The sequence below is a fragment of the Erythrolamprus reginae genome, chromosome 2, assembly GCF_031021105.1.
Source record: "Erythrolamprus reginae isolate rEryReg1 chromosome 2, rEryReg1.hap1, whole genome shotgun sequence".
NCBI lineage: Eukaryota > Metazoa > Chordata > Lepidosauria > Squamata > Dipsadidae > Erythrolamprus > Erythrolamprus reginae.
Window position 1 is genome coordinate 217696202 of NC_091951.1, and position 26762 is coordinate 217722963.

General features: G+C 44.5%; 1 protein-coding gene across 2 annotated transcripts in view; it reads left to right on the forward strand.

Moving 5' to 3' along the window:
- Positions 1 to 247: 247 nt before the first annotated feature.
- The window catches only part of LOC139161971 (alpha-2-macroglobulin-like protein 1), a 116287-nt gene continuing 89772 nt past the window's right edge, over positions 248 to 26762 (forward strand). Inside the window, exons 1-6 of one of the 2 annotated variants that reach the window (XM_070741847.1) lie at positions 248 to 377; positions 14719 to 14902; positions 15682 to 15726; positions 16084 to 16228; positions 20378 to 20430; positions 25452 to 25472. In XM_070741847.1, coding sequence (XP_070597948.1) covers positions 310 to 377; positions 14719 to 14902; positions 15682 to 15726; positions 16084 to 16228; positions 20378 to 20430; positions 25452 to 25472 — 516 coding nt within the window. In that variant the 5' untranslated portion in view covers positions 248 to 309. The remainder of the gene's footprint in view (positions 378 to 14718; positions 14903 to 15681; positions 15727 to 16083; positions 16229 to 20377; positions 20431 to 25451; positions 25473 to 26762) is intronic. The other variant, XM_070741846.1, reaches the window with a different exon arrangement.

Here is a 26762-nt window from a genome sequence, read left to right on the forward strand (position 1 = left end):
ATTTTGTCACAGAAAAGTCTTCAGCCTATTGAGATAGTGTCTCTTTAGCTATATTGCAGATGATTCTTGCTCAGTTTTTTCCAATAATCCATAGTGTGGGGTTTATTTTCCTGAACACTGTTATTCAGGAGAATGACCTCAGGGATACCTGGTGTTGACTCAGAGATGAAGGAAAGTAAATACAAATGTCATTGACCCAAGCATTGACCCACGTTTATCATAGCTGATCTGTTCTGAGGCCCATAGAGAACATTTAAAGCTCTGCAGCAATCTGGGTTTTTGGAGTGTGGATCTAACCTCATTCAAGCTATGGAGGCAGCCACTTTTCTCAGGGCTCTGACTCTACTGATACTCACAGCTTCTGCCTTTTCAGATGAGTAAGACTTTATTCCTTTGTTTGGATGATTTCAAAAATGATAAATTGAAACTGGAGTGTTGGATGTACGAGGGTTATCCAGAAAGTAAGGTTACAAAGCATGTAGCTCTCAAGGGAAATGTTCGTGGGGGAAGTTGGTATTACTATCATGTAGCGAGAAGCCAGCGGAAGTGAACAAGCAGTGCCAGGGGTCAGTAGTTCATCGACTGGCGTTGTGGTGAAGGTTAGAGATGGGTGTCCTCATTCTGTTTCCCTCTAAGTGCAAAGCCCACGCTATAATATGCTACCTGAAGGCTATGTGCCTTGTAACCTTACTTTCCAGATAACCCTTGTATGAAAAACTGATTGGGATGTTTAAAAAATGCTCATATAAAATTAAAAGATATTATAGAGCCAGAAAAACAAATGAAGCACATAGAACAGGAAATAAAAGAGGAATTGATAAAAGAGAACCCAAATGAAAATCAAGAAGTGAATAATGAGCAAAAAGAAGATAGAAATGAAAATCATTTAGACAATTTCATTGAGATTTACAGTGTTACAGCAAGAGTAGAGAAGAAAAAGAGGAAATGCTTCCCAAAAAAGGAACAGTTAAAAGGCAAAGAGGGAAACAACAAGAAGCGAAAAAGTAAAATTCTAATGAAGGCTATACAAGTAATTTACTAAAAGGCAGAGGTGGATTCCTCCTTGCCGAAACTGGAAGCAACCCACTAATGACATCATGATGACATCACAGAGCTAGTTCAGTTGGTGCCAGTCTCTCTTTCTCTCTGCATTTTTTTGATTAAAAAAAACATAAATGGGATTTTTTCCAGATGTTTCTTCTTCTGCACATGCACAGAAGCTGTTTCTGGTACTGTGCATGCGGTCACCATCTTGTTTTCAGTGTTTGGGGGGGATTTTTCCCCGGGTTATTTTTCTTCTGCACATGCACAGAAGCCAAATTTCTGGCACTGTGCATGTGGTCACTGTCTTGTTTTTGGCTTTTTTGGGGGGGGGGATATTTTATTTTCTTGGATTTGGGGAATTTTTTTCCTGTTTTTTTTATTTCTGCACATGTTTAGAAGCCAAGCTTCTGGCACTGTGCATGTGGCCATCATCTTGTTTCAGCTTTTTTCAAGGGGGGGGGAGTCAGTTTTTTGGGGAGAATTTTTTTCCAGGGTTTTTTTCTTCTGCACATGTGCAGAAGCTGAGTTTCTTGCACTGTGCATGTGGCCATTATATTGTTTTTGGCTTTAAAAAAATGGAATTTCTGCCACTGTGCATGCACGCGCACATGAACCTCAAATATGCCCGTGAGGCATGGCCATGTGGAATGGGAGGAAGCAAACTGGCCGTGAGGTAAATTAGAACGTACCCCTGCTGAAAGGTGATAGGAAAGATTCAGAAGAAAAGATACAATACATATAAAACTAAAAAAGTGTGGGATAAAAAGACAACCAGAAAATTAATACAAAAGGAATGTTAGAGAGCCCAAGAGATTAAAAAAGGGAAGATTAAGAAGGAAGAAAAATAGGTTTTATATTGGCAGATATGGTATGATTTAATAGAATTGTACTAGTACTATACAATTTTAATTATTAATTATTGGAAAAATGTTTTTTATGTATGTTAAATTGAAAACAGATATAAGATGATTTATACCGCAAAATATTTTTTGAAAGATAAGATCTGAACAGGAAATTGCATCAATATTGACTAAAGTAAAGTAAGCTATCACTGAGTAAAGAAAAATATGGTAAATAATTGGTTATTAAATGAGATAAGGAATTAAGGGTGTATAATGGTATAGTGATTTTTAGTATGAGAAGAAAATAAATTGTACTAGTACTAAAAATTGTTTGAAAAATGGTTCTTCATGTATGTAAAATTGAAATAAGATAAATTATGTTATAGATGGTAAAATACTTCAGTAGTTGAAATTTGAATTGAAATTTAGATTGGTTTTTGATTGTAAAATTAATTTAAAATGTAAACTTGGATGGTTAAAGAATTAGAGGAGGAATTTAAAAGGTGTTTGGAAAAATGGAAATTATGGTAAATAATTGAGTTTAATAGACCAGATTAGAAATTAAGGGTTTATAGTGATATGTGACAATAAGCATGTATAAGAAAAAAACAAATATGGGTAAAGACATGGAAAAGAAATAATATGGCAGAAATTGGAAATAAGATGTATTGTTGACTATGTATAAGAAATGATATAAGAGAAGGGATCCGGACAACACTTCGTCTGTAAAATATGTACGGCATATGTTTGTTTTTTTAAAAAAATATTTTAAAAAAAGAAAGAAAAAGAAAAGAAAAACGTATTTTGTTTCAGCCATGATTGATTGGTTGGATCAGCTTCCTGGAATATTACCAATCAGCTGTTCCAGGGAGCAAGAATTGCAGCCACCTATCACTACTGTCTATCGCTGGCACCCAGGGCCGCCGATAGACGGGTATTACTGGGACTGCTGTCCCGGGCCCCGGGCAAATTGGAAAATTGGGGGGGCCCGGGCCCCGGCGCCCGCCAAAAACTCCCCAACCCCGAAGAGAGCCTGAATAATGGGGGGGGGGCGGACCCGGCGCTTCTGCTGCTGAGCCCAGTCTTCTCCCGGTGGCTTTCGACTCCTCCTGCCGAGGAGCTGCAAGGCTGGCCTCGGCTCCCCTTCCCTAAACCCCCGCCAGCCCCCTCCTTCCCTTCCCGCTCTGCCCTCCTTCCCTGAGGCGTCCCTTGCCCATCATCCCCTGCCGGCCAATGGGGCAGCGGGACTGCTAGATGGGCAGCTCTTCCGGCAAGGGTGGGCCTCCGCCCGCGCAGAAAGCATCCTCCCTCACACCCAGCGCCGGCCATGGGGGCTTCCGCCGCCGCCTTCCGCAAGGCCCCCAGAGGAGCCGCGTGGGTCTTCTGGTGAGTCACCGTGGCAAGGATGCGGGCGAGGGAGAAAGGGGAACCCGGCACCTTGAACGCTCCCACTGACTCTCCTACCACGGCGGCTCTTTCGCTTGAGAGCTCCGCGCTGCGTCCCAGCCTTTTCTATATCCCTCGCCGGCCCACTCAGGAGCATGCTCAGATGACACGCAATTGCCATTTAAAGGCGGTGAGACAGCTTTCCTTCCACCTGAGGTCTCCACGACTCTTTCTGGCTTTAAAAAAAAAGGCAATAACAACAACAAAGTAACGGGAACAACCCCCGCGACCGCCCAGCGGGGAGCGCGTGCGCGCACACTCACACATACACCCACCCACAGAAAGACAGAAAGAAAGAGAGGGGCAGAGAGAAAGAAAGAGAGGGACAGAGAGAAAGAAAGAGGGACAGAGAGAAAGAAAGAGAGGGACAGAGAGAAAGAAAGAGGGACAGAGAGAAAGAAAGAGAGGGACAGAGAGAAAGAAAGAGAGGGACAGAGTGAAAGAAAGAGGGAGAGAGAGAAAGAAAGAAAAAGAAGAACAGAGAGAAAGAAAGAGAGGGTCAGAGAAAGGGAGAGAGAGAAAGAAAGAAAGGTAGAGAGAAAGAGGGAGAGATAGAAAGAGAGTGAGAAAAAGAGAAGAGAGAGAGAAAGAAAGAGAGAGGGGGGAGAGAAAGAAAGAGGGACAGAGAAAGAAAGAGGGACAGAGAGAAAGAGGGACAGAGAGAAAGAAAGAGAGGGACAGAGAGAAAGAAAGAGAGGGACAGAGAGAAAGAAAGAGGGACAGAGAGAAAGAGAGGGACAGAGAGAAAGAAAGAAAGAAAGAAAGAGAGGGACAGAGAGAAAGAAAGAGGGACAGAGTGAAAGAAAGAGGGACAGAGAGAAAGAAAGAGAGGGACAGAGAGAAAGAAAGAGAGGGACAGAGAGAAAGAAAGAGGGACAGAGAGAAAGAGAGGGACAGAGAGAAAGAAAGAGGGACAGAGAGAAAGAAAGAGGGGGATAGAGAGAAAGAAAGAGAGGGACAGAGAGAAAGAAAGAGGGACAGAGAGAAAGAAAGAGAGGGACAGAGAGAAAGAAAGAAAGAAAGAGAAGAACAGAGAGAAAGAAAGAGAAGAACAGAGAGAAAGAGAGGGTCAGAGTGAAAGAAAGAGGGACAGAGAGAAAGAAAGAGAGGGACAGAGAGAAAGAAAGAGAGGGACAGAGAGAAAGAAAGAAAGAGGGACAGAGAAAGAAAGAGAGGGACAAAGAGAAAGAGGGACAGAGAGAAAGAAAGAGAGGGACAGAGAGAAAGAAAGAGAAGAACAGAGAGAAAGAGAGGGTCAGAGTGAAAGAAAGAGGGACAGAGAGAAAGAAAGAGGGACAGAGAAAGAAAGAGAGGGACATAGAGAAAGAGGGACAGAGAGAAAGAAAGAGAGGGACAGAGAGAAAGAAAGAAAGAGAGGGACAGAGTGAAAGAAAGAGGGACAGAGAGAAAGAAAGAGAAGAGAGAGAAAGAAAGAGAGGGGGGAGAGAAAGGGAAAGATAGAGAGGGAGAGAGAAAGTAAGAAGAGAGATAGAAAGGGAGAGAGAGAGAGAGAAAGGAGGAGACAGAGAGAGGGAGAAAGAGGGAGATACAAAGAGAGTGAGTGATAGAAAGAGAGAAGAGAGAGAAAGAAAGAGAGAAAGAAAGAAAGAGAAAGAGAGGACAGAGAAAGAGAGAGAGAGAATTAGAAAGACAGAAGGACAGAGAGAAAGGGAGAGAGAGAGAAAGAGGAAGAATAAATATTAAATATTGTATTTGTTCCCATTTTGTTTTTTACTTTAAATAAGGTATGTGCAGTGTGCATAGGGATTTGTTCACACGTTTTTTTAATAGTCCAGCCCTCCAACAGTCTGAGGGACAGTGAACTGGCCCCCTGTGTAAAACGTTTGGGGACCCCTGATCTACACTGTTCAAAAAAATAAAGGAAACACTTAAACAACACAATATAACTCCCAAGTAAATCAAACTTCTGTGAAATCAAACTGTCCACTTAGGAAGCAACACTGATTGACAACTTGGAGTTTATATTGTGTTGTTTAAGTGTTCCCTTCACCTTTTTTTGAGCAGTGTACTTTGAAATTAACTTGGATACCACGGGCTCGTTCAGACCTGCGTTCACCGATGGGCGTAAAAACTAGATCGAAAAGGATATTGAGATGTGAAGCAATATGAAATTGTATTTGGTTTTTTTTTTAACAGCTATTTTAATACCACTGATAACTACACAACCCCCTGGATAATTAGAATAGAATAACAGTGGGAAGGCACCTTGGAGGTCTTCTAGTCCAACCCCCTGCTTAGACAGAAATCCTACACTACTTCAAACAGATGATTTTTTTAAAAAAAGTAGTTATTATGTAAACATTAAAAAAATAAGATAGTACATAATCTATCATTTTACAATATACTTATTTGTTTGTTTAAATTTTGTATTTGCATTTTATAAGACAAGCAACAAAACAACACAACATAACAAACACCACCCCCGTCCCTTTTGAACTGTTATCCTCACAGTTCCTTCTTTATATAGTTATACGGCCTGTAACATCAGCGGTTATTATATGATTATTCTATAGTTCCAGTAAAACTAAGGTCAAGTTGTTGCTATCATAATCTTATGAATAAAGTTAATTCTGGGAACATCGGGTTTTATTTACAGCTATTTTCAGATGATTATCTAACATCTTCTTAAAAACTTTTAAAAAGTAGTTTTAAAATGGCACGGGGGGGGCCCAGACACTTAGGCTGTATGGGGCCCCAAAATTCCTGATGGCGGTCCTGCTGGCACCTATTGCCTTAGGTGCCGTTGGGCATAGCGAATGGTGGCAGCGGCAACAGGCAGTTGCGATAGAGGGTGGCGATCCCCACTGCTTGGAACAGCTGATTGACAGTATTACAGGAGGTTGATCCAGATGTTGATAGGCAGCAGCAGTGAATGGTGGCAGTAAATGGTGGTGGTGCTAGCAGCCGCAGCAACAGGTGGCGATAGGAAGTGATGACAGGTCATTCACTGCTGCTGCCTGTCACTGCCACTGTAGCAACCCCCTCTCCTGCCCACTGTCATGGCCTGGTCTGTGATGCAATATTTGCTCCATAAGACACACAGATACTCACTTTCCTACCAACCTTTTGGGGAGGAAAAAGTGCAAAAACTATGGTACATCTCTACAGGGTGATATTGCTAACCATCTAAACAGAGTCTAGGATTTTTCTCCCTGTACCTTGCCCACACCTGTTTCATCACCAGGATCAATCTCCAGCCATTCGCTCCTAACGTTTCTCAGCAGCTGACACACCCCTAGCTGTTTGCCCCAGCCGCTCAGTCCCGGGCCCTTAATCACGGCCCATTCGCTGAAATATTGTTCACAGTGGGTTTTTGGGAACACAGGATAGTTTGATGCCAACCAGTCAGGAAAGGAAGGGAGAAAGAGAGGGGGGGGGGGTGAAGTGACTGACAAGCTGGACCAGCTGGTCCAACAAATGAAAAGAAAGCATAGCTCCCTTAGGCCAGGATGGTATTTGTGGAGCTGCCTTTGGCTGTTCAGGAGTCTCACTATTCAGGAGTCTCTCCTACAATGCCACCTCCCCCACCCAGGTTCCTGCTCAGGCTCCTTCAAGGCTACAAGGATAAACATGGGGGAACCTGGAGGGGCCAGGGGGCATTGTGGGCTGTTCCCAATCCTCCTGTCCCTCAGAAGCCCTCGAATTTCATTCCATTTTGCTACCTTTCATTCCTTCCTTTCCATCCCCCCCCCCACACACACACTGTGTTTGTGTGTGTGCATGCAGGTGTGCATGTGTCCGATCTGATGCATTGCACAAGGACCCAAGTGCTTTGCTCCGGCCACGAGAGGAGGAGAGGATGGCTCACTGAATAACAAGGAAATGAATCTCTCCTTCTGGACTAGCATCCCCATGGAGAAGGGGGAATTGGTTCTCACCTGATATGCCTCTTCTGGTAGGGTGGAACCAACATCCAAGTATGGGGATGACACCATCCTGCCTGCCAATAAGTACTGAGTCTGTTAGGGTTTTTATCTCTGCTTGTGCCTCCATTACTCCTCTTTGGCAAAGACTGAGAACAGACTCAGTGTGTGGGCCCCCGCAATGCTGGTCAAGTGCCACAGAGAGAAAAACATGGCCACCATGTATCCCCGCCGAGGATGACCAGAACAATTTTGGGTGGGATTGGATGTTGCCTCCACCCTACGAGAAGAAGTGTATTAAGTGAGGACCAACACCCCTTCTCCATCATAGGTGGAGCCAACATCCAAGTATGGGACATACCAAAGCTGTCTGTCCATGGGGAGGGCTAAGTCTGGTCTGTACTATGCGTCGTCCAAAGGCTGCTTCCTCTAAAGTGTAAATGTCAGTTTTGTAATGCCTGATGTGGGAAATGACCAAGTGGTGGCCCTGTAGACCTCCTCAATCGATGCCTGCATGGACCACACTGCTGCCATGCCACACTGTGGGTGGAATGTGCCATGGTCCTATGAGGTCTTGGCAGCTGCTGGAGGTCATAGGCCTGACTGATGGTACTGCATAGCCATCTGCCGATTGTAGACGGGCCAAGGAATTAGTTTGGAACAATATAAACAGTGTCTCCATCCTTTTGAGCGAGGCCGTGTTTGAGATAGTTCTTAAGAGCATGACATAAATCTAGGGTGTGCAAAAGTCTGTCAGAAGAACTGGAAGCATTGTGACCCTATGAAATATTGAGTTCACCTTGAGTACAAATGTGGGATCCAGTCGCAGGATGATGCAGTCAGGGTGAAAGATGCACAGGTCTTCCCTGACTGACAGGGTGGCGAGCTCCAAAATCTTCCTGACAGGAAAGCAACCTTCAGGGAAAAATTATATAAGGACAAAGCCTGCAGAGGTTCATAGGAAGCTCCCGTTAAGGATGCCAGCACCTTGGACAGATCCTAGGTGGGATACTTATGCAAGGCAGATTGGGAAAGATTTGTTGCCCCTCTGAGGAACATGTGGATTGTCAGATGATGAGACAAAGGGTCTGAGGATCACTGCAAGAACTGATGACATGGCGGCCACCTGTCATCTGAGCATATTGGGCAACAACTCCTTACTGAGACCCAATTGAGCACCTGCGCCATGGACAGCTCAACCAGGAAGAGACCCTCCCAGGATCACCAGATGCAGAAAGCCTTCCAGATGGCAGCACAAATTCTTACCATGGAGGGTCACCTGGAGGCCAAGAATGTTGTGATGACTTATTTATTTATTTATTTATTTATTTATTTATTTATTTATTTATTTATTTATTTATTTATTTATTTGTATGCAGCCCCTCTCTGTAGACTTCCTCTGATGTGGCCTGACATTTCAATGCAGCCCACTCAGTCACCAGGTGGTCAGTTGGTATCAAACCAGATTGGGATGAACCAATGACTCCTGGCTTAAGGAAGATCCAGTCATCAGGATCCACCAGGGCAGGCACATTGAGAGTGAAAGGAGGTTCACGAATCAAGCCCTTCTGGGCCAATGCAGGACTAGGAGTAGTACCTCGACCCTCTCCTGCAGGATCTTCCGGATTATCCTGTTGAAGAGAAGCAGCACGGGGCGGGGGGGGGAGGCCCCTGTTACCACTGACAATACAGGGCATCCATCTCCTCCACCCCGTACGATTGATAGTAGGTCAAAAAGTGGAAGAGCTGTGCGTTCCATGGGGTGGCAAATAGATCTGTGATGGGCAGGATGAACATGACCATAAATATCTGGAAGATGGGTGGATGCTTCATTCCCTCTGGTTTAGTGACTCACGGCTCAGCTAATCCGCTGTTATGTTGGCCACCCCAGATATATGCTCCACTGTGATTGAGAGCAGGTTGGCCTCTTCTCAGAAGCCTAGGGACATGGCTTCTGTCATGAGGCATTGAGACATAGTACCCCTGTCGATTGATATGAGTCTTCATCGCTACATTGTTGGTTAAGACCAACGTGATGGCCAGCAACAAGGGTCGAGAAGTGCTTGAGCATGAGGGACACTGCATGTAATTCCAGCACGTTGATGTTGAGACTGGCATCCTTCGCCGACCACCTACCTTGTGCAACTGCTGACTGACAATGAGCCCCCCAGCCTTGCAGACTGGTGCTGGTTGTCACAGACTCTTGGAAGAACAAGCCCCAATTGGTGGCAGGAGAGCTCCACCACCCAAATGACGGTTGCACCTCTGCTGGAAGCTATCCTCTGGAAGGGTAACAAAAATCACTGTAGGTCCCTGAAGTGCAGGTGTGCCCAAGGGATGATATGTAAAACAGAGGAGGCCTTGTGAAAGAGAACGCTTTAATACAGAAACATGCCAGACAGGCAGGTACAGGCTTAAAGAATTCCAACAACACATACAGAGTTATATAGTAAGCCCTGGCTGAGGCAGGAACCAATCATATACACAGTAGCTTTCCCGCTTACAAAGTAACTATGGAACGCGCCCTATCAGAACCTTGGATAGGGACGCCAATCGCACGGCTCTAACCGGCCGGCTGTTTCTAAGCAAACACAGCACTCCTAACCCCTTGATTGACACATACATAGTCTTTTAAATATGCCAGTTTGTAGCGCACTCTCTCTGAGCGCCGGGGCATACCCGCCTGCTCGGAAATCCTTTCCGAATTTGATTCTTGCATTCCCTCATCAGAAATCCGAACTTCCTCACCCCTTAAAGGTTCCGACGATGCGTTTTCCCCTGCCAGTCTGACGGGCAGCTGCAACGGATTTAAAATTGATTCCGGATTCACCTCCTCTCCTTCCCTTTGACCATCACTCGCCCTGTCCACCCGGATCTGGTCTAAATGCCTCTTCCAAACCCTTCCATCTTCCAGTTCAATTTCAAAAGATCGAGGTCCCAGCTCCCTCCTTACGGTTCCCCTTTCCCAATTCAGTCCACCTGAGTAAGCCCTGACAAACACAGTGTTACCTATTTTCACCTGCCTGGTTGGGGTTACTGGCCACTGCACCGTTTGAGAGTACCAAGGGTGCAGCCTGTCAAGAATGATGCGGAGCTTGCGACCCATCAACAGTTCGGCTGGGGTTTTACCTGTAGCCACACACGGGGTGGAATGTTGCGCTAGCAACAAATCTGCTAACTTTTCCTGCCATGAACCTTGTGGCATCCTCTTAAGGGCGTCTTTTACAGACCTAACTGCCCGTTCCGCCTGGCCATTACTGGCCGGATGCCAAGGCGAGCTTAACGCATGTCTGATGCCAGCAGATGCCAGGAAGGACTCAAAGTGCACAGCCGTGAACTGGGGACCGTTGTCCGAAACGAGAAGGTCGGGGAACCCATGAGTGGCAAATAAAGTCAATAGGGCGTCTATGACAGCTTGAGCGCAGGTAGATCTGAGCAGGACAACTTCCACCCACTTTGAATGGGCATCCACGACGATCAAGAAGGTCTGTCCCATAAAGGGACCGGCTAGGTCAATGTGTATGCGAGCCCAGGGGCCAGCAGGCGGCTCCCATGCCAGCGGCTCGGCTCGAGGAGGGAAAGGGCGACTTTCCTGGCAAATTGCACAACCAGCGACCCTTAGCTCCACCTCCTTGTCCAACCCAGGCCACCACACATAGTCCCGAGCTAAACTTTTCATGCGCACAATGCCTGGGTGACTTCTGTGCAACATTGCCAGCACCTGGCCCCGCAAGGTTTCCGGAATTACCACCCTGCTTCCTCGCAGCACCACCCCTTTTTCCACAGAGAGCTCAGACTGACATCTAAAAAATGGGACAAACACATCGGCTGGCGCTGTGGCTGGCCATCCTCTTAAAACCCATTGCCTTATTTGGGATAGAATAGCATCCCGGCCGGTCACTCCAGCCACTTCGGTCGCAGAGATGGGAAGTCTGTTTTCAGATAGAGCAAACACGGAGCACGTCGGGGCTGGGTCGACGAGAACATCAGGCAGCGGACATCTGCTCAGGGCATCAGCGTGTGCTATATGGCGTCCAGGCTTGTAGGTCAACGTATAACTATAGTTCGCTAGGAAGATGATCCAGCGTGACATCCTTGGTGATAGGACTACTGGACTCTGACGGCTTCCTGATAACAGCCCCAGCAATGGTTGGTGGTCAGTGATCAATTCGAACTGTCTCCCATATAAATAATCGTGAAACCGCTTGACCCCTGCAATAAGTGCCAGCGCCTCTTTGTCTATATGACCATAGTTTCTTTCAGCTGGCGCCAATGTGCGAGAGAAAAATGCCAGGGGTCTTCGGCTCCATTGGGCAACCTGTGACTAAGTACAGCGCCCACCCCATGCTGTGAAGCATCACAGGTCAAAATTAAGGGTAATCCTGGAGAGTACTGGGCCAGCACGTTATTGGACAGCAGTAAGTCCTTGACCCCATTAAAAGCCGATTCCTCCCTTCCTCCCCAGTGCCATTTCGCTTGTTTGTCCAAAAGCCGGTGCAAAGGTTCGGCCACCGACGCTTTATGCGGAATGAATATCGCGTAAAAATTTAAAAGTCCTAAGAAGGCTTGTAGCTCAGCCTTGGATCGTGGCCTGGGGGCTTCCCTAATCGCCCGTGTCTTTTCAGGGGTGGGGTGAATTCCCTCCCCATCTACAATAAAGCCCAGGAATTCCACCCTTGGGACACCGAAAACACATTTCTTTTCCTTTAACTTAAGCCCCGCGTCCCTGAACTTGGACAAAACCCTCCTTACTCGTTCCATCAACTCGTCAGTGGAACTCCCCGACACCAGGACGTCATCGAAGTATGGCACCGTGCCATCGAGTCCATACAGTAACCTCTCCATCAGGCCCTGGAATAGTCCTGGGGCAATAGAGACCCCAAATTGTAAACGGTGACACTTAAAAACCCCCCGATGGGTGATGATCGACTGCGCCTCTGCAGCCAGGGGGTCAACGGGAAGCTGCTGATAAGCCTGAGATAAATCCAGCTTCGCGAACACCCGACCCTTTCCCAAAGTGTGCAGCAGCTGTTGCACCACTGGCAACGGATATGAATGGTGTGCCAATGCCTTGTTAATGGAACATTTGTAGTCCCCACACAGCCTAATTCCTCCATCCCCCTTGAATGCAATGACTACCGGGGTTTCCCATTTAGCCTGATCCACCGGCTCCAGCACCCCCTGGGCGATCAGTCTGTCCAGTTCCTCATCAACTTTTGGCCGGAGGGGAATGGGTACCCTGCGGGCTTTCAAACGAACCGCTGGTTCTTGTGGGTTTAAACCAAATGAAATCGGGGTTCCCTTATAACAGCCCAACTGACCATCAAATACGGTAGGAAATTCCCGTGCCAAAATCTCAAACCTCCCCATGTCAGTTACAGCATTTACCCCAGTCACTGAGAGTCCCAAAGCCTTGAACCAGTCCAAACCTAAAAGATTAGAGAAAGGCCCATTAATAATAATAAGAGGCAAATTGCCCACAAAAGTTTTGTAACGGACTGGAAAACGGCCCTCCCCCACAATAGGTATTGGTGTCCCTTGATAGTCCTTGAGTTGCACCGAGCATGGAGACAGGCGACCTCTGCTGGCAGCTGGAAAACAGCGCTTCAATGTTGCCCAGGAAACCAAGGAATGGGTAGATCCAGTGTCCACCTGCATAGGGCACCTCGACGAGCCCAACTGGACCTCCAACGAGATCTTCTCCGCTGAACTGGACATCTCCTTCACGAAAGTGGTAGCCAAACGTGGCCGACTATAGATAGCGTTGCAATCCTCACGCCGGTTGGAAGGAAATTTTTTCTGCCATCTGGGAATAAAACTCTGTGGCTCCCGTTGCTCTCGGCTAGCGGCTGTAGAAACCCTGCGAGAACGGCAGACCCTGGACAAGTGCCCTTTGGCACCACAATGCCAACACACGGCATCACGGGAAGGGCAGGAGGACCTCAGATGGTTGCCCCCGCAGCCCTGACAAGGTGCCTGGGGTGGCCTGGGACGGGTAACAGGAACGTCTCGGTTCCTATTCACTGCCAACTTACACACCTCCTCCTCCTCTGCTTCGTGACTCCCCTCTTCTTCTGGGAGAACTGCAGCCTTATCAGTGGCTACCGTGGCCTTTCGGGTTACATTGACGGTGCTGTCCATGGCTGCTAGCGACTGCGTTGACAGTTCAAACGCACGAGCCTCCGCTAGCGCTGCTTGAAATGTCAAATCCCTAATGGCCAGGAGACGCCGTTTAAGCCGACCGTCTCTCACCCCTATTACAAGCCTGTCTAGGAGATAATCATTTAGGTCTGCAAACTCGCAATAAAGTGCCGCTCGACGGAGGGCGGCTACATAGTCATTTATAGATTCCCCCTCAGCTTGATTTCGCTGGTAAAATTTGTAGCGCCTCGCACACCGGGACGGGGCCGGGGCATAATGATCCTGCAAGGTTTTTAGAAAGTCTTCCCAAGACACATCATGGATCGAAGTAGGGGCAAACAATGCTCGAGCCGTTTCGAACATCTCGGGGCCACAAAACCCCAGGAAATAAGATCTTTTCCTGTCGCCGGAAATCTCCGTGTACCCGTTGGAGATTAAGAAGCAATCGAAACGGGCAACATAGGAATCCCATGTCTCCCCTTGGGGATTGAAGGGGGCAAAAGTAAGTTGCACCGACATTGTCACTTACGTCCAAAGTCCAAGCATAGAAATCCTGAAGAAATGGCGAGAATCCTCGTCGCCAGTAAAACAGAGGAGGCCTTGTGAAAGAGAACGCTTTAATACAGAAACATGCCAGACAGGCAGGTACAGGCTTAAAGAATTCCAACAACACATACAGAGTTATATAGTAAGCCCTGGCTGAGGCAGGAACCAATCATATACACAGTAGCTTTCCCGCTTACAAAGTAACTATGGAACGCGCCCTATCAGAACCTTGGATAGGGACGCCAATCGCACGGCTCTAACCGGCCGGCTGTTTCTAAGCAAACACAGCAATATGAATGGCCAGAATCATTTTGGCCAGGAGCGAGGACAGCTGATCCAACAGGGACCTATGGTGTTACAGGATCTGTTGGACTTATTGAATCAGATCAGCCCATCGCTCCTGGAGAGGTGCACCCTGCATTCCAGCGAATCTATGACTGTGCACAGGAGGGTGATACAGATGGAGGGGGCAAAGGTGACTTTTTTCAAAGTTGACAGAAAACCCATGGCGCTGCAGCATGGTGATCGTGACCTGGACGTCCTGCTCAGCCTGGGACCTAGACTGGGTTTGGGCCGGTATATTGTCCAGGTAACATTGCAATCTTATGGGCAGGGCCCGGAGGTGGGCCACAACCATGGCCAATACTTTAGTGAATACCCTGGGGGGTGGAAGAAAGCTCAAAGGGCCCAGTATTGATGTGGTCTGTAAACCTCTGGCTCAATATTCTTGCCTTAGAAAGCAATTCTTTTTTTGTCTTTGTAGCTTATCGAGTATGATCAGGATTGATTATTTTACACTTCTCTTTCTATTCCAGACACTATTTGATCATCTTCCCAGCATTCATTCATCATCCCAGTACAGAAAAGTTTTGTATATTTCTAGATTCCTTCTCAAAGTCTGTCCATGTCTCAGTAACATTAGAGATGAAGCTACAGAACCATACTCTGTTGGAGAAAGATGTAAATACACCAGGGACCTTTGAATGCACCAGTTTCCAGGTCTGTTTTTAGTTGCATACAACACAGTAAGAAGAACTAACCTTATTCATTAAAAAAAATATATTGGAGAGCTGATAAAGTCAATTCCAGTATAAAAAAGAGAAAAGGAAGAGATGTAGGAAACTAGAAACTAGTTAACTTAATAACCACAAAGGATTATCAAATAGTATCTGTGAAAAAAATATTATTTTAACAAGCACGGGGTTGTCAAGGACAACATATGTGATAATGATCTGTCTCTTTTTAAGACAGAGACTGAAGACAATAGGATGTTGTAGATATAGTACATTCTGATATCAGAAAATCATCTTATAGAGTTTGTCATGAAAAAGCTAGGGAGTTCTTTTTAAGTCTCTATTGATGACCTTGTGCTATTAATTTAGTTTGTAATTGGTTTATACAAGGTAGAATAAAAATGATTCTTATTTGCAGATAATATTAAGCTAATTAAAGGATAAAATTGCAACTCAAAATGATCTCAGGAACTTGAACAGAAGTCAAATCCAATAGGATAATCTTCAAAAGTGACAAGTGTGATGGTTTTTGATGGAAAAAAGATTGACAGGGACAATTTGGGGGAAATCTAGCTTGTGGGAAGGATCCTGCTTTCTATTCATTTGAAGAGCAAGCTTTAAAGAAATGATAGCTAGGGGAGGCAGCTCCCAACTTATAAACCATGTGCCATGTACCATGTAAATAATAATTTTAAGAAACTTTGTGCCAATTTAACATTTTTGCCCATCTCACCACTTTTCATTCTTTGTACAATCTTTCTCTAGGTTCCAAAGTTTGTTCCCACGAAAAAGGATTTTGACTTTCACTATGTAAGTCTGTCTTCTAATAACTATTCTCTGATTGAGAGACCTGAACACTGGAAAAATTATGGAGAAGTATAAGAAGTGAAAAAGGGTGGATTTTTTTTTCAAGTCTTTGGAATAAGAAAGAAGGCACCATCAAGAAATAAAGTATATTAAAGAAAAAGGATAAATGGAAGCACCAATACAGATTTGAGAAGATGATGGTGTGTAGATATATAAATATGTAAGAAGAGATAATTAGTAGAGAGTGTTGTCAGAATGACCCAATTCCTGGAGAAGAGAGAATAGTTTAGCAGAATAATGCCCATCTGCAAATATTGCTTAGATCTTCACCAAAACTTGCTCAATTTTTATTCTATAAAGGAAGAAGAAGTGGCCCATGTTCATGTCCTTATCCAGCATGACAAAAGCACAACATTCGAAAACCGAAAGAAAGTTCTAGTCAAGAATGCTTATAAAAGGACCCTCATAGAACTAGATAAACCCTTTTACAAACCTGGAGAAGAAGGTAAGCATAAGCATATACAGGGAGAGTGGTCCTTACTTACTATCCCATATTTGGAATTTGTTACTATGTACACAATATTTAGAGATGCTATGTGGAGAGGGGCTTTGATTTTGAAGTCCTTTTTGGCTTAAGAGAAGAGGCTTATTTAATGTAGTAGGACTGACCTGGTGTACAAATGGATTAACACACACTTAACTAGCTAAATATAACATATCTGCTCCCATCAATTACAAACATACACAATTAACTAAGTGAATGATTCACAGAATTACTGGAAAAACAACTCAAGCATTTCAAGAATAAATGCACTTACCCTCTTGCCTGACAAAATTTCCTCAATTTTTAAAATTAAAATATTTAATTATATATAATTTTTACCCTAACAATAACGTTTGGAACATCTCTACAGATAAAACATACATTTAATATCTCAATATGTAACATTTATGATGGGGTGTCTTCAGTACTGTTCTGATGGCGTGTTTCAACCGCCCGTAATTACAGAGTAATTAGTCCAGGAAGACACACACCACACGATAAAAGGAAAACACAAAAGTTTTTATAAACAGAAAAACAGAAACAGCTCCCTTTTTAAATGTCAAAGGGATTTTCTGGTACACACAAGGCACAGGTTAAATGCAATCCAATTGCTCACCCAATAACTGGGAAATTGAGTCCAATTCTAAAGTCCAGAGAGTCCACACACACAATCTTGAACAGCACAAAAACTACGATATTGACGAAACAATGAATCAGATAAACTGCCATGAGGCTAAAATACCAGGTTGCACTTTTATCTGTAGCACTAATTATAGCAGCCCCACCCAACCACAGGTGGCCTCATTTTCTCTTGTAATGATCCCTCAGTTGTTGTCTCCTATGCATCACTCTACGCATGCATGGATGTGTCATTAATTCTTGTTCAGAATCCAAGGATGATACAGGTGATTGCTCTCCTCCTGGGCTGTCTGCCAAACTCCCCTCTTCCCTGTCACTCACGCTTCCTTGGTCAGAGGAGGCTTCGTCGGCAGATTACATTGGGAGCAAAATAGGCCTGCGGCATGTGGATGTTTTCCCCACATCCACCTGCACATTCCTTGGGGCAGGAGCTGGGCCAGAGCTAACCACAACAAATACTGACCATTTGAACAAAACATATTGCCACCCATTTCCATTTACAAAAAGTCATGTTGATTTTTAATGTACCCAAAAGACATGCAACATTCCTTTAGAAAGGAGTATCGTTTTGACTTTTAAAAACAGGGGGGAGGTTCTTGGTGTCACCGTTAACCGAACAAATAAGCAGGAATAGCAATAGAGGTAGGCAGGTTGCTATAAATACTTCATAACCCAGTTATTTTTAGAAAGTTTATTGCAGCACCAGATTAATTTAAAGGAACTGCTTGTTTGCATCTTATAAACGTGCAGGGTAGTAAAATAATTCCATCAAGTGGAGAAATGTTGCCCTGAACGCCCTTTTAAATTTAATTGCAAATTTGCTCTTTCAAATAATGAAAAGGACTAGGGGAGATATGATAATAGTATTTCAATATCTCTAAGGTTGCTACAAAGAAGAGGGAATCACGCTATTCTCCAAAGCACCTGAGGGTAAAACAAGAAGCAATGGGTGGAAACTAAACAAGGAGAGAAGCAACTTAGAACTAAGGAGAAAATTCCTGACAGAACAATTGATCAGTGGAATGGCTTGCCTCCAGAAGTTGTGAATGCTCCAACACTGGAAGTTTTTAAGAAAAGATTGGACAAACATTTGTCAGAAAATGGTATAGGGCTTCCTGCCTGAGCAGAGGGTTGGATTAGAAGACCTCCATGGTCCCTTCCAACTCTATTATTATTATAAGAGGTAAACTGTTGAAGAAAACCAATATTAGATCAGATTTAGACCGTTCTTGGCTTTCTATCCTATTTTAGAGTCATAGTGGGAATGGCTTGTGATGATGTTTTACATCAACCGAGTGAGTGGCATGAAAATGTCTGCAATCAGTTTTTGTGGAATAAAATGGGAGATGGGAAAAAATATTAAGGTCTAAAATGATGCCTTTTGTACCACTCACTATTTAGCCCTCCCCCCAAGAAACAAAAAGAGTTCAATTTTAAGTAAACAGTTCAATTTTAAGCAAAGTTTTGTAATGCTAGAACTTGGGAATATAAAAACTGATGAGTTTCCAAAAGATGCAAGGATGTCATACCAAAGTATCAATAACCAGAAATAACACCTTTTCTGCTTTACAAAATATAGTAATACAGTGATCCCTCGGTTAGCGCGGGGATTACGTTCCAAGACCTCCCGCGCTAACCGATTTCCGCGTTATACTGGATGCGGAAGTAAAAAACCTTCTGCGCATGCGCGCCCTGGCCGCACATGCGCAGAAGGTGGAGCGACGCAAATTCGGAGGCTGGCAATGCAATGGTGATTTTTCCGGGCTCCTTGCCGCTACCCCCGCCCGCTCGATTCGCCCCGCTCACCATCATTCTTAAAAGCTCTGAAGGACGAAAGGAATGGAGAATTGCCAGAGCGCCATGAGAACAACAAACTGGAGGATGTGGATGGTGAACCGCGGGCCGCCTCGCCTACGCTCTCCGGACCGGCGGCGGCTGAAAGAGAGTCCAACCCGAGGGGCGCCGGGCCGAGAAGCGGCGACGCGGGCTGGCCGGCCCGAGGCGCCTCGACCCCGCGTCCTCCCCTCTGCTTTCCGCGGCGTTTGGTCTCGCCCGCGCCTCCGCTCCCTGCCATGTTGGATTGCACGGCCGGCGCCGGGGAGAAGTTGGAAGTTTAGTGCCTGTCGGGAGAGCGGGCGGAAGGCGCGAGGATTTCCCGGCTGGCTCGCGCGGGAGCCCCCTTCAGGAGTTGCTGCCGCCGCTCCGCAACCCGCTCGCGGCGCCCCCTCAGGTCGCCGCCCCGATGCAGCCGCAGTAAAGCGCGGGGGAGGCAGGCTGCTGCGCCGCCACCCTCCAGGAGACGCGGGGCCCGACCCCCCAACCGCCCCCAGGCGAGCTTAAGAGAGGCAGCGGCGGAAAGGTTGGCAATCCTGGCCGGGCGCCGGCGGCGGCCACCATGAACAACAGCCAGCAGCAACAGCAGCAGCCCCCGCCGCCGCGGAGGGTCTCCAACGTGGGCTCCCTGCTGCTCACCCCGCAGGAGAACGAGAGCCTCTTCGGCTTCCTCGGCAAGAAATGCGTGACAATGTGCTCTGTGGTGGTCCAGATATATGCAGCGGAGCGCAATGCTACGGTATGTGGTCAAAGAAATGCTGTGGTGTAGCTTGCCTTGTAAAAGACAATCCACAAAGATCCTATTTTATCAGAATATATGATATCAAGGATGGAAAACAATTGTGGGAACAAGAATTATATAATAACTTTGTATATAATAGTCCTCCCCGTCATCGGGCGGGAAAAACCGCGGTGTAGGGAAAAAAACGTGGACTTATTTTTTAATTAATATTTTTTGAAAAACCGCGTTGCAGCGTTTCGCGCTAATCGAGAACGCGTAAATCGAGGGACCACTGTATATCCGCAATATAAGCTTCCACACTTTCTTTAACACTCATAAACAATTTCACAAACTGAGTACCCTAAAACATCCTCTTCATTAACATATTAAAATAAATGTTGCTTTAAATTCTATATTTCCACTAAACCTCAAACTCACATATTCATTCTACATGTAAAGTGACTTGATTTCTTCACACACACACACACACACACACACCACATTTACATTCTTGTGAGCCGCCCTGAGTCTTCAGAGAAGGGCAGCATACAAATCTAATTAATATTATTAATAATAATAATAATAATAATAATAATAATAATAATAATAATAACAATTTACACAATTATATTTTCTACAAATCTTGTTTTCATTTTTACTTTTACTTTGTATAATGTATTCTCTTTCAGTGTCTTTAACTAACCTAAACACTTAAAAGTTTTACTCCAAATGCATTGTGTATGCTTTTGTATTTTTAATTCAGATCTCTATTTGTATTTAATTGCATATTGAAATATTTATTTGAATATTTATTTATTATGAAATATTTTCACTTCCTCTTCATTCAACTTTGGGGTAAACTAATTCTTAAGCAATCTTCCTGAGCAATAATAAGTTTCAACATCTATGTTTTTCAGTAAAGTTTCGCATTCTGACGCTTGATGAAAAATTTCAAACCATTGAAGAATCTGTAAGTATTACTCTCTTTTTAAAGAAAAATATAAATTTCTCCACATCAAATATCAAAAGTCACATCTGGACCTGGGGAAAAAATCTGGTGTAGTTACAAGCTGGGAGAGAGGTGCTGGAAATAAAATGTAGGTTGATTGGAAAGAAGGATTCCATTTTTTTTGATATGCAGAACCACAGAGTGCAGTTCTGGGAGAGCTGACATATTGATTTGATGAATGCAAAGATTTTTATAGAGGATTGTGCATTGTGCAATGTAGCAAGCCTGATGTCTTTTATTATTCTAAGGGTGGTGAGTTAATGCTATTAAGTTTTAAAGGTTATTAAACCTTTAATTAAACATTTTCTAAAAGATTTTAGAAATTGTGTCGGGGAAAATGTAAATTCTTATTTATTTTCCTTGGTTGTAGTATACACCTATGGCACTGTCATTTCTTTTTACAAGGGCCGCCCAAAAAGTAACGCACCACATCTTTTTTCTTCAACAATTATTTATTGAACACAATGAAACTTACACACAAGAAAGAATGATGTTTCTTCTACACTCCCTATTTTTCCACGTAATCTCCATCCTGTTCTATGCCCTTGCTCCAGCGAGACACAAGGGTGTGTATGCCCTGCCGGTACCACTACTTGTTCTGGTCACAAAGCCATTTCTGCACTGTGCACCATCTTCTAATGCTCTCACCCTCTGTGCCCAGTGACTAACCGTACTTCTGTTGACTGGAGATTCTCCATAAACTGTACACAAATGTTTGTGAATGTTCCAACAGTTTCTATCTTCTCAGTGAGAAATTCAATGATGACACACTGCTTGTAACAATAAAAGACACCATTTCAAAACACTGCTGCAGCTACGCTGTCTGAAGAAATGCAAAAATTACACACGCACTCCCGACAATTCAAAAAATGTATATCTAAAGTTTCGTATTCGTACCATTACTGTAGCCTGAGAAAAAAAATGTGGTGCATTACTTTCTGGGCGACCCTTGTATATTAACCCAAACGCATTTGAGGTTTTCATCTTTGGTTTTGCATAATGTGTAGATTTGTACTTATTTCTTACATATAATCTCTTTTGTTAAGTGCGCTTCTTTTGAATAATTTAAATTCTTCCAGCAATACAAACCAGTCAAGGCTTTCATTTCACCAAATTTTGGTAATGGAAACAATATTATCTCTCTTACATACTAGGACTTCAAATTCACCCTGTTTATTCTTCTTACTTTGAGCTTTAGTATTTAGCTATCCAAGTCCTTTTTGGCTGCTCCTGCATTTGCTGTCTCCTGTTTTATATCTGAGTTCCCCTTCTTTCGCATTACTTGATTGGTTGTATTGTAAAGTGACCAGATTTTTACATTGTTAAACAGGGACACCATTGACCGGGGTGGAGGGGTGAGGGGTTGTCTTGATTAAAAATCTGCTCTATATGGAGCAAAAAAAAGTTCTTATTCTTTTTCTCTTTATCTCTCTTACTCCCTCCCTTTCTCTCAATTTCTCTCTCGCTCCCTCCCTCTTTCTTTCTCTCTTCCTTCCTTCTCTCTCTCTCTCTGTCCCTCTTTCTTTCTCTCTTTTTTTTTCCCTATGAAGCGGCATAAGTCTAAATGTTATTACTATGAAAGAAAGAAAGAAGGAAGGAAGGAAAGAAAGAGGGAGGGAAGAAAGGAAAGAAGGAAGGGAAGGAAGGGAAAGAAGGAAGGGAGGAAGGAAGGAAGAGGAGAGAGAGAGAAGGAAGGAATGAAGCGAGGGAGGGAGAAAGGAAGGAAGAAAAGGAGGGAGGAAGGGAGGGGGGAGAGAGAGGAAGGGATGAAGGAAGGAAGGAATGAGGGAGGGAGGAGGAGAAAGAAAGGAAGGAAGGAGGGAAGGAAGGAAAGAGAGAGAGAAAGGAAGGAATGGAGGGAGGGAGGGAGGGAGGGAGAAGGAAGGAAGGAAGAAAGAAAGAAAGAAAGAAAGAAAGAAAGAAAGAAAGAAAGAAAGATTATTGTAGGTATAAATATTATACATAAATGAAGTCAAATAGAAGAGGTCTCCAATCTTGGTCACTTTAAGACTTGTGGACTTCAACTCCAAGAATTCCTCAGCCAGCACAGCTGAGGAATAGCCATAGAATAGCTGACTGGAAAATTCTGGGAGTTGAAGTCCATAAGTCTTAAAGAGACCATCCCCGTTCTAAACACCCCACCCCGCCTTTCTGTTCACCGGTCGGACCCACCGCCTTCGCCCAGAAAAGCCAAAAAAAGCAGGTGGGCGGGTGGGGAGGAGAGCCAGAGCCGCAGGCCTCACCTGCTGCAGCAGCGCTGGCCACAATGAGGCACGTCGGCTGGCTGAGCCTCTCCGACATGCCGGCGGGGAGGGCGGGGGGGCAGCGGTGGCAGCAACCTGCCGGGGAAAAAGAGAAGCGAGCTTCGCGACTGAGGAAGAGGAACCACGGTGCGCTTTCCGCCCAAAAAGCCTGACTTGCGCAAGCGCCCTCGAGTCGGCCACCCTCTAATGGGGAAGAGAAGAGCGGGGCGGGTGGCTTTCCCAAGGCTACTTGCTTTGTCCCCACTCCCCCTTTTTTTCTAATTTGACGCCAGCCTTGCAGTCTTTGAAGGGACGGGGTTCTCTTTCTTGTAGCCAGAAATCCTCTAAAAAGTAAAATGTATACCCAGGGTGGAAGCTGAGCTGCTTGCCAACCGTTTAAGGCACCCGATCGCACGGCAAGCAGCTCCAATGCATCTCCAGCCGGCGTTCAAGCCGCTGGCTGCTATGTAAAAGCGGGACTTTAAAAAAAACGCAGCGGGACGTGGGACAAATTGGAAAAAATTGGGACTGTCCCGCGAAATTCGGGACACCTGGTCACTGCTTATACTTGAGATTAGGTCCTAAAGATTGGTCTCTTTCCCCTACCAGCTTTAGTGTAAAGTACTTTGGATAAGCCTATTTATTTATTTATTTATTCATTCATTCATTGTTAGAGTTGAAAGGGACCATGAAGGCCATCGAGTTCAAGCCCCTGCCCAAGCAGCAACCCTATAGTACACCAGTCAAGAGGCAGTTCAATCTTCTCTTTAAAATGTCCAGTGTGTTGGAGTTCACAACGTCCGCTGGTAGGTTGTTCCATTGATCACTCTGACCGTCAGGAAGTTCCTCCTTATCTCCATGTTGAATCTCTCCTTGGTCAGCTTCCATCCGTTGTTCCTCGTCCAGCCCTCTGGTGCCCCGGAGAATAAAGTGATCCCCTCCTCTCTGTGACATCCCCTCATATACTTGTAGACTGCTATCATGTCTGCTCTGGCCCTCCTTTTCTCTAGGCTATCCCTGCCCAGTTCCCTCAGTAAGTCTTGGTTTCCAATCCCTTAATCATCTTGATTGCTCTTTTTTGCACCTTCTCCAGAGTTTCAATGTCTCTTTTGAAGTGTGGTGACCAGAACTGAATACAGTACTCCAGGTGTGGTCGGACCAGGGCGTAGTAGAGTGATATTAAGACTTCCCTGGTCTTGGAGTGTATTCCCCTGTTGATGCAGCTTAGGATTATGTTGGCTTTTTAAGCTGCTGCTGCACATTGTTGGCTCATGTTTAGTTGATTGTCCACCAAGACTCCGAGGTCTCTTTCGCAGTCGCTACTGCTAAGAGGGATTTCTCCCAGGTTGTATTAGTTGCTTTCCAAATTTTCCAAGTTTTTCCCAGTTGTTGTGAGGTATAGTCCATCCCCTGCTGGAAGCCCTTCATGGGCCCAAACAAACAAAATGAAGTTAAATGCAGAGAAAAGTAGGATCCTGCATCTAGGCAAGAAAACCCCAAAACATACATACAAACTGGATGAAAGCACTCTCAACAGCAGTGAATGTGAGAGAGTTCTTGGAGTCTTAGAGGACAATGAATTAAACATGAGCCAACAATGTGCAGTGGCGGCTAAAAAAGCCAACGCAATCGTGAGCTGCATAAACAGAGGAATACACTCCAAGACAAGGGAGGTGCTAATACCACTTTATAATACCCTAGTTAAGCCACACTGAGAGTACTGCATTTAGTTTCAGTCACCACACTACAAAAGAGACATTGATACTCTAGAAAAAGTGCAGAAGAGAGCAACCAGACTAGAAACTAAATTGTACAAGGAAAGGTTGCAGGAACTGGACCTGGATATCCTAGCAAATAGGAGGTCCGGGGGAGACATGATAGCAGTCTGCAAATACTTCAGAGGCTGCCACAGGGAAGAGGAGATTACATTATTTTCCAAAACACCAGAGAGCCAGACAAGGAGCAACAGTTGGAAGCTGTCCAATGAGAGATTCAACCTGGAAATAAGGAAGAATTTTCTGATGGTGAGAGTGAAAAAACAGTGGAATGGCTTGCCCACAGAGTTGGTGAATGCTCCAACACTAGTGACCTTCAAGAAAAGACTGGAGTATTGTGATGTAGGGTCTCCTGTACCCCCAGCAGGGGTTTGGACTAGATAACCTGCAAGGTCTCTTCCAACTATAATAATAAAATATAAAATAAAAATGTAGGTAATTTAGACAATGGTCTAGGAATCCAAAGTTCTTTGACTGTCACCATTCTTTGAGGCTTTATTTTTATAATTCTTCATTGCTTTATTGGATGATGACCTGTTGGAACTATGGCGGAAAACATCACCTGTGTTCCCATCTCTTTCTGTTATTTTATTTATTTATTTATTTATTTATTGGATTTCTATGCTGCCCTTCACCAAAGACTATTCTCTTTTGGTTATCACTTATTATTTTTTAGCCAAGAATCATAGGCTCTTTATTGAGTTATCCCAGGTATGACCCAAAACGTGAAAGAGAATAAGTGGGCAATAGTCAACTGGCATCAGGGAACTCTTCTTCATTTCCTTAATCTTATAATCCTCCCACCCCACTATTATTCTACAATTGTCTTCCCCTGCCTCTGCTCAGTTAGGTGGCAATACCTTCAGGATAGAGCAATGTATTTGCACATTGTGTGAGGTAGTAAGGGATGGAGGTAGCCCTGCTTGTTATGACTCTTGATTTGTCTCTTTTTGGTTATTTGCAGATCCCAATGATAAAGTTGGAGGTGAGTGCCTAGTCATGATGATATTTACATCCATTATTCAATACCTTTAATTTATTGTTTGCTACATTGCTTGTTTCAAACATTTGTAAGCCACCTACTTCCTTTCCAATATGCAAGGGACAGTCTTCACCAGTTCTTAAAGACAAAGGGTAAGGGCAATTTGGTCTGGGGAATAAGCTTTTCCAGAAAGAAGTCTTGTAATTTGGAATAATCATCTTCTGGATCCAGTGTATTGTATTCTCATAGTGGAGGTATCTAGAGCAGTGATGGCTAACTTTTTCCGGACTGAGTACCCAAACCACATGCATGCATGTGCAAATGCGCACACCTGAGCCCCCAAAATGCAATGCATGCATGGCCCCTCGCATGTGCAAGGTCTCCTGCATGCGCCCACCCCACATGTGCCCCACCCCTGCATATGTGCATGCGGCCCCCTACATGCAACTCCCCCACTCTGCATACATGGCAGAGACCTGAAGACCTGCAGCAAGGTCTCTGCCGTGTATGGAGAGCCGAGCTGAGACCGGTAATCCAGGAAGTTACTGCCGCCAGTCAGCTGGAGCTGTGCATGCAGCTTCATTTCTGCCGGTGGAACTGAGTTCCACCCCGTCCTGCCTGCTGCCCACCCCTGAGTACAACTCAACTACAATAAGGAATGTCTCTGAGATATCTCACAGGCCATCCATCACTCTATATAAGAGCTTCTGTGATGCAATGGTTAGCATGCAGTATTGCATACTAATTCTGCTGATTGCCAGGGGTTCGATCCTCACAGGCTCAAGGTTGACTCAACCTTCCATCCTTCTGAGGTCAGTAAATTATTGGGGGCAACATGCTGGCTCTGTAAACAGTTTAGAGAGGGTTGTAAAACACTGTGAAGTACTTTTCAACAACAACAATATAAGTCTAAGTGCTATTGCTATTGATATATATAAATAAAATGTGGTACTAATTATAATTCTGGAAATTAGTACCTGGATATCCTAGAAAAATCAAGAAGGATATTTTAATTCCAAGTTCTTTCTATGAGCCATTTCTGTGAATTAAAAAAGATGTACAGTACAGTATTTATATATCGTAATATTTATATGTATGAATATTTTCATTTATTTTCATTGAATATAATTGCATTCAATAAATGAGCCATAACAGTATTTCCCTTCATAAATATATGCATTAAACAAATGAAATACATAAATTTCTCCCAATTATCTGTTATTCTGAACTAAAAACAATTCAGTTATCATTTGGATCCAACCTGTATTTAGTCAAAGTAGACATGAAGTGAAG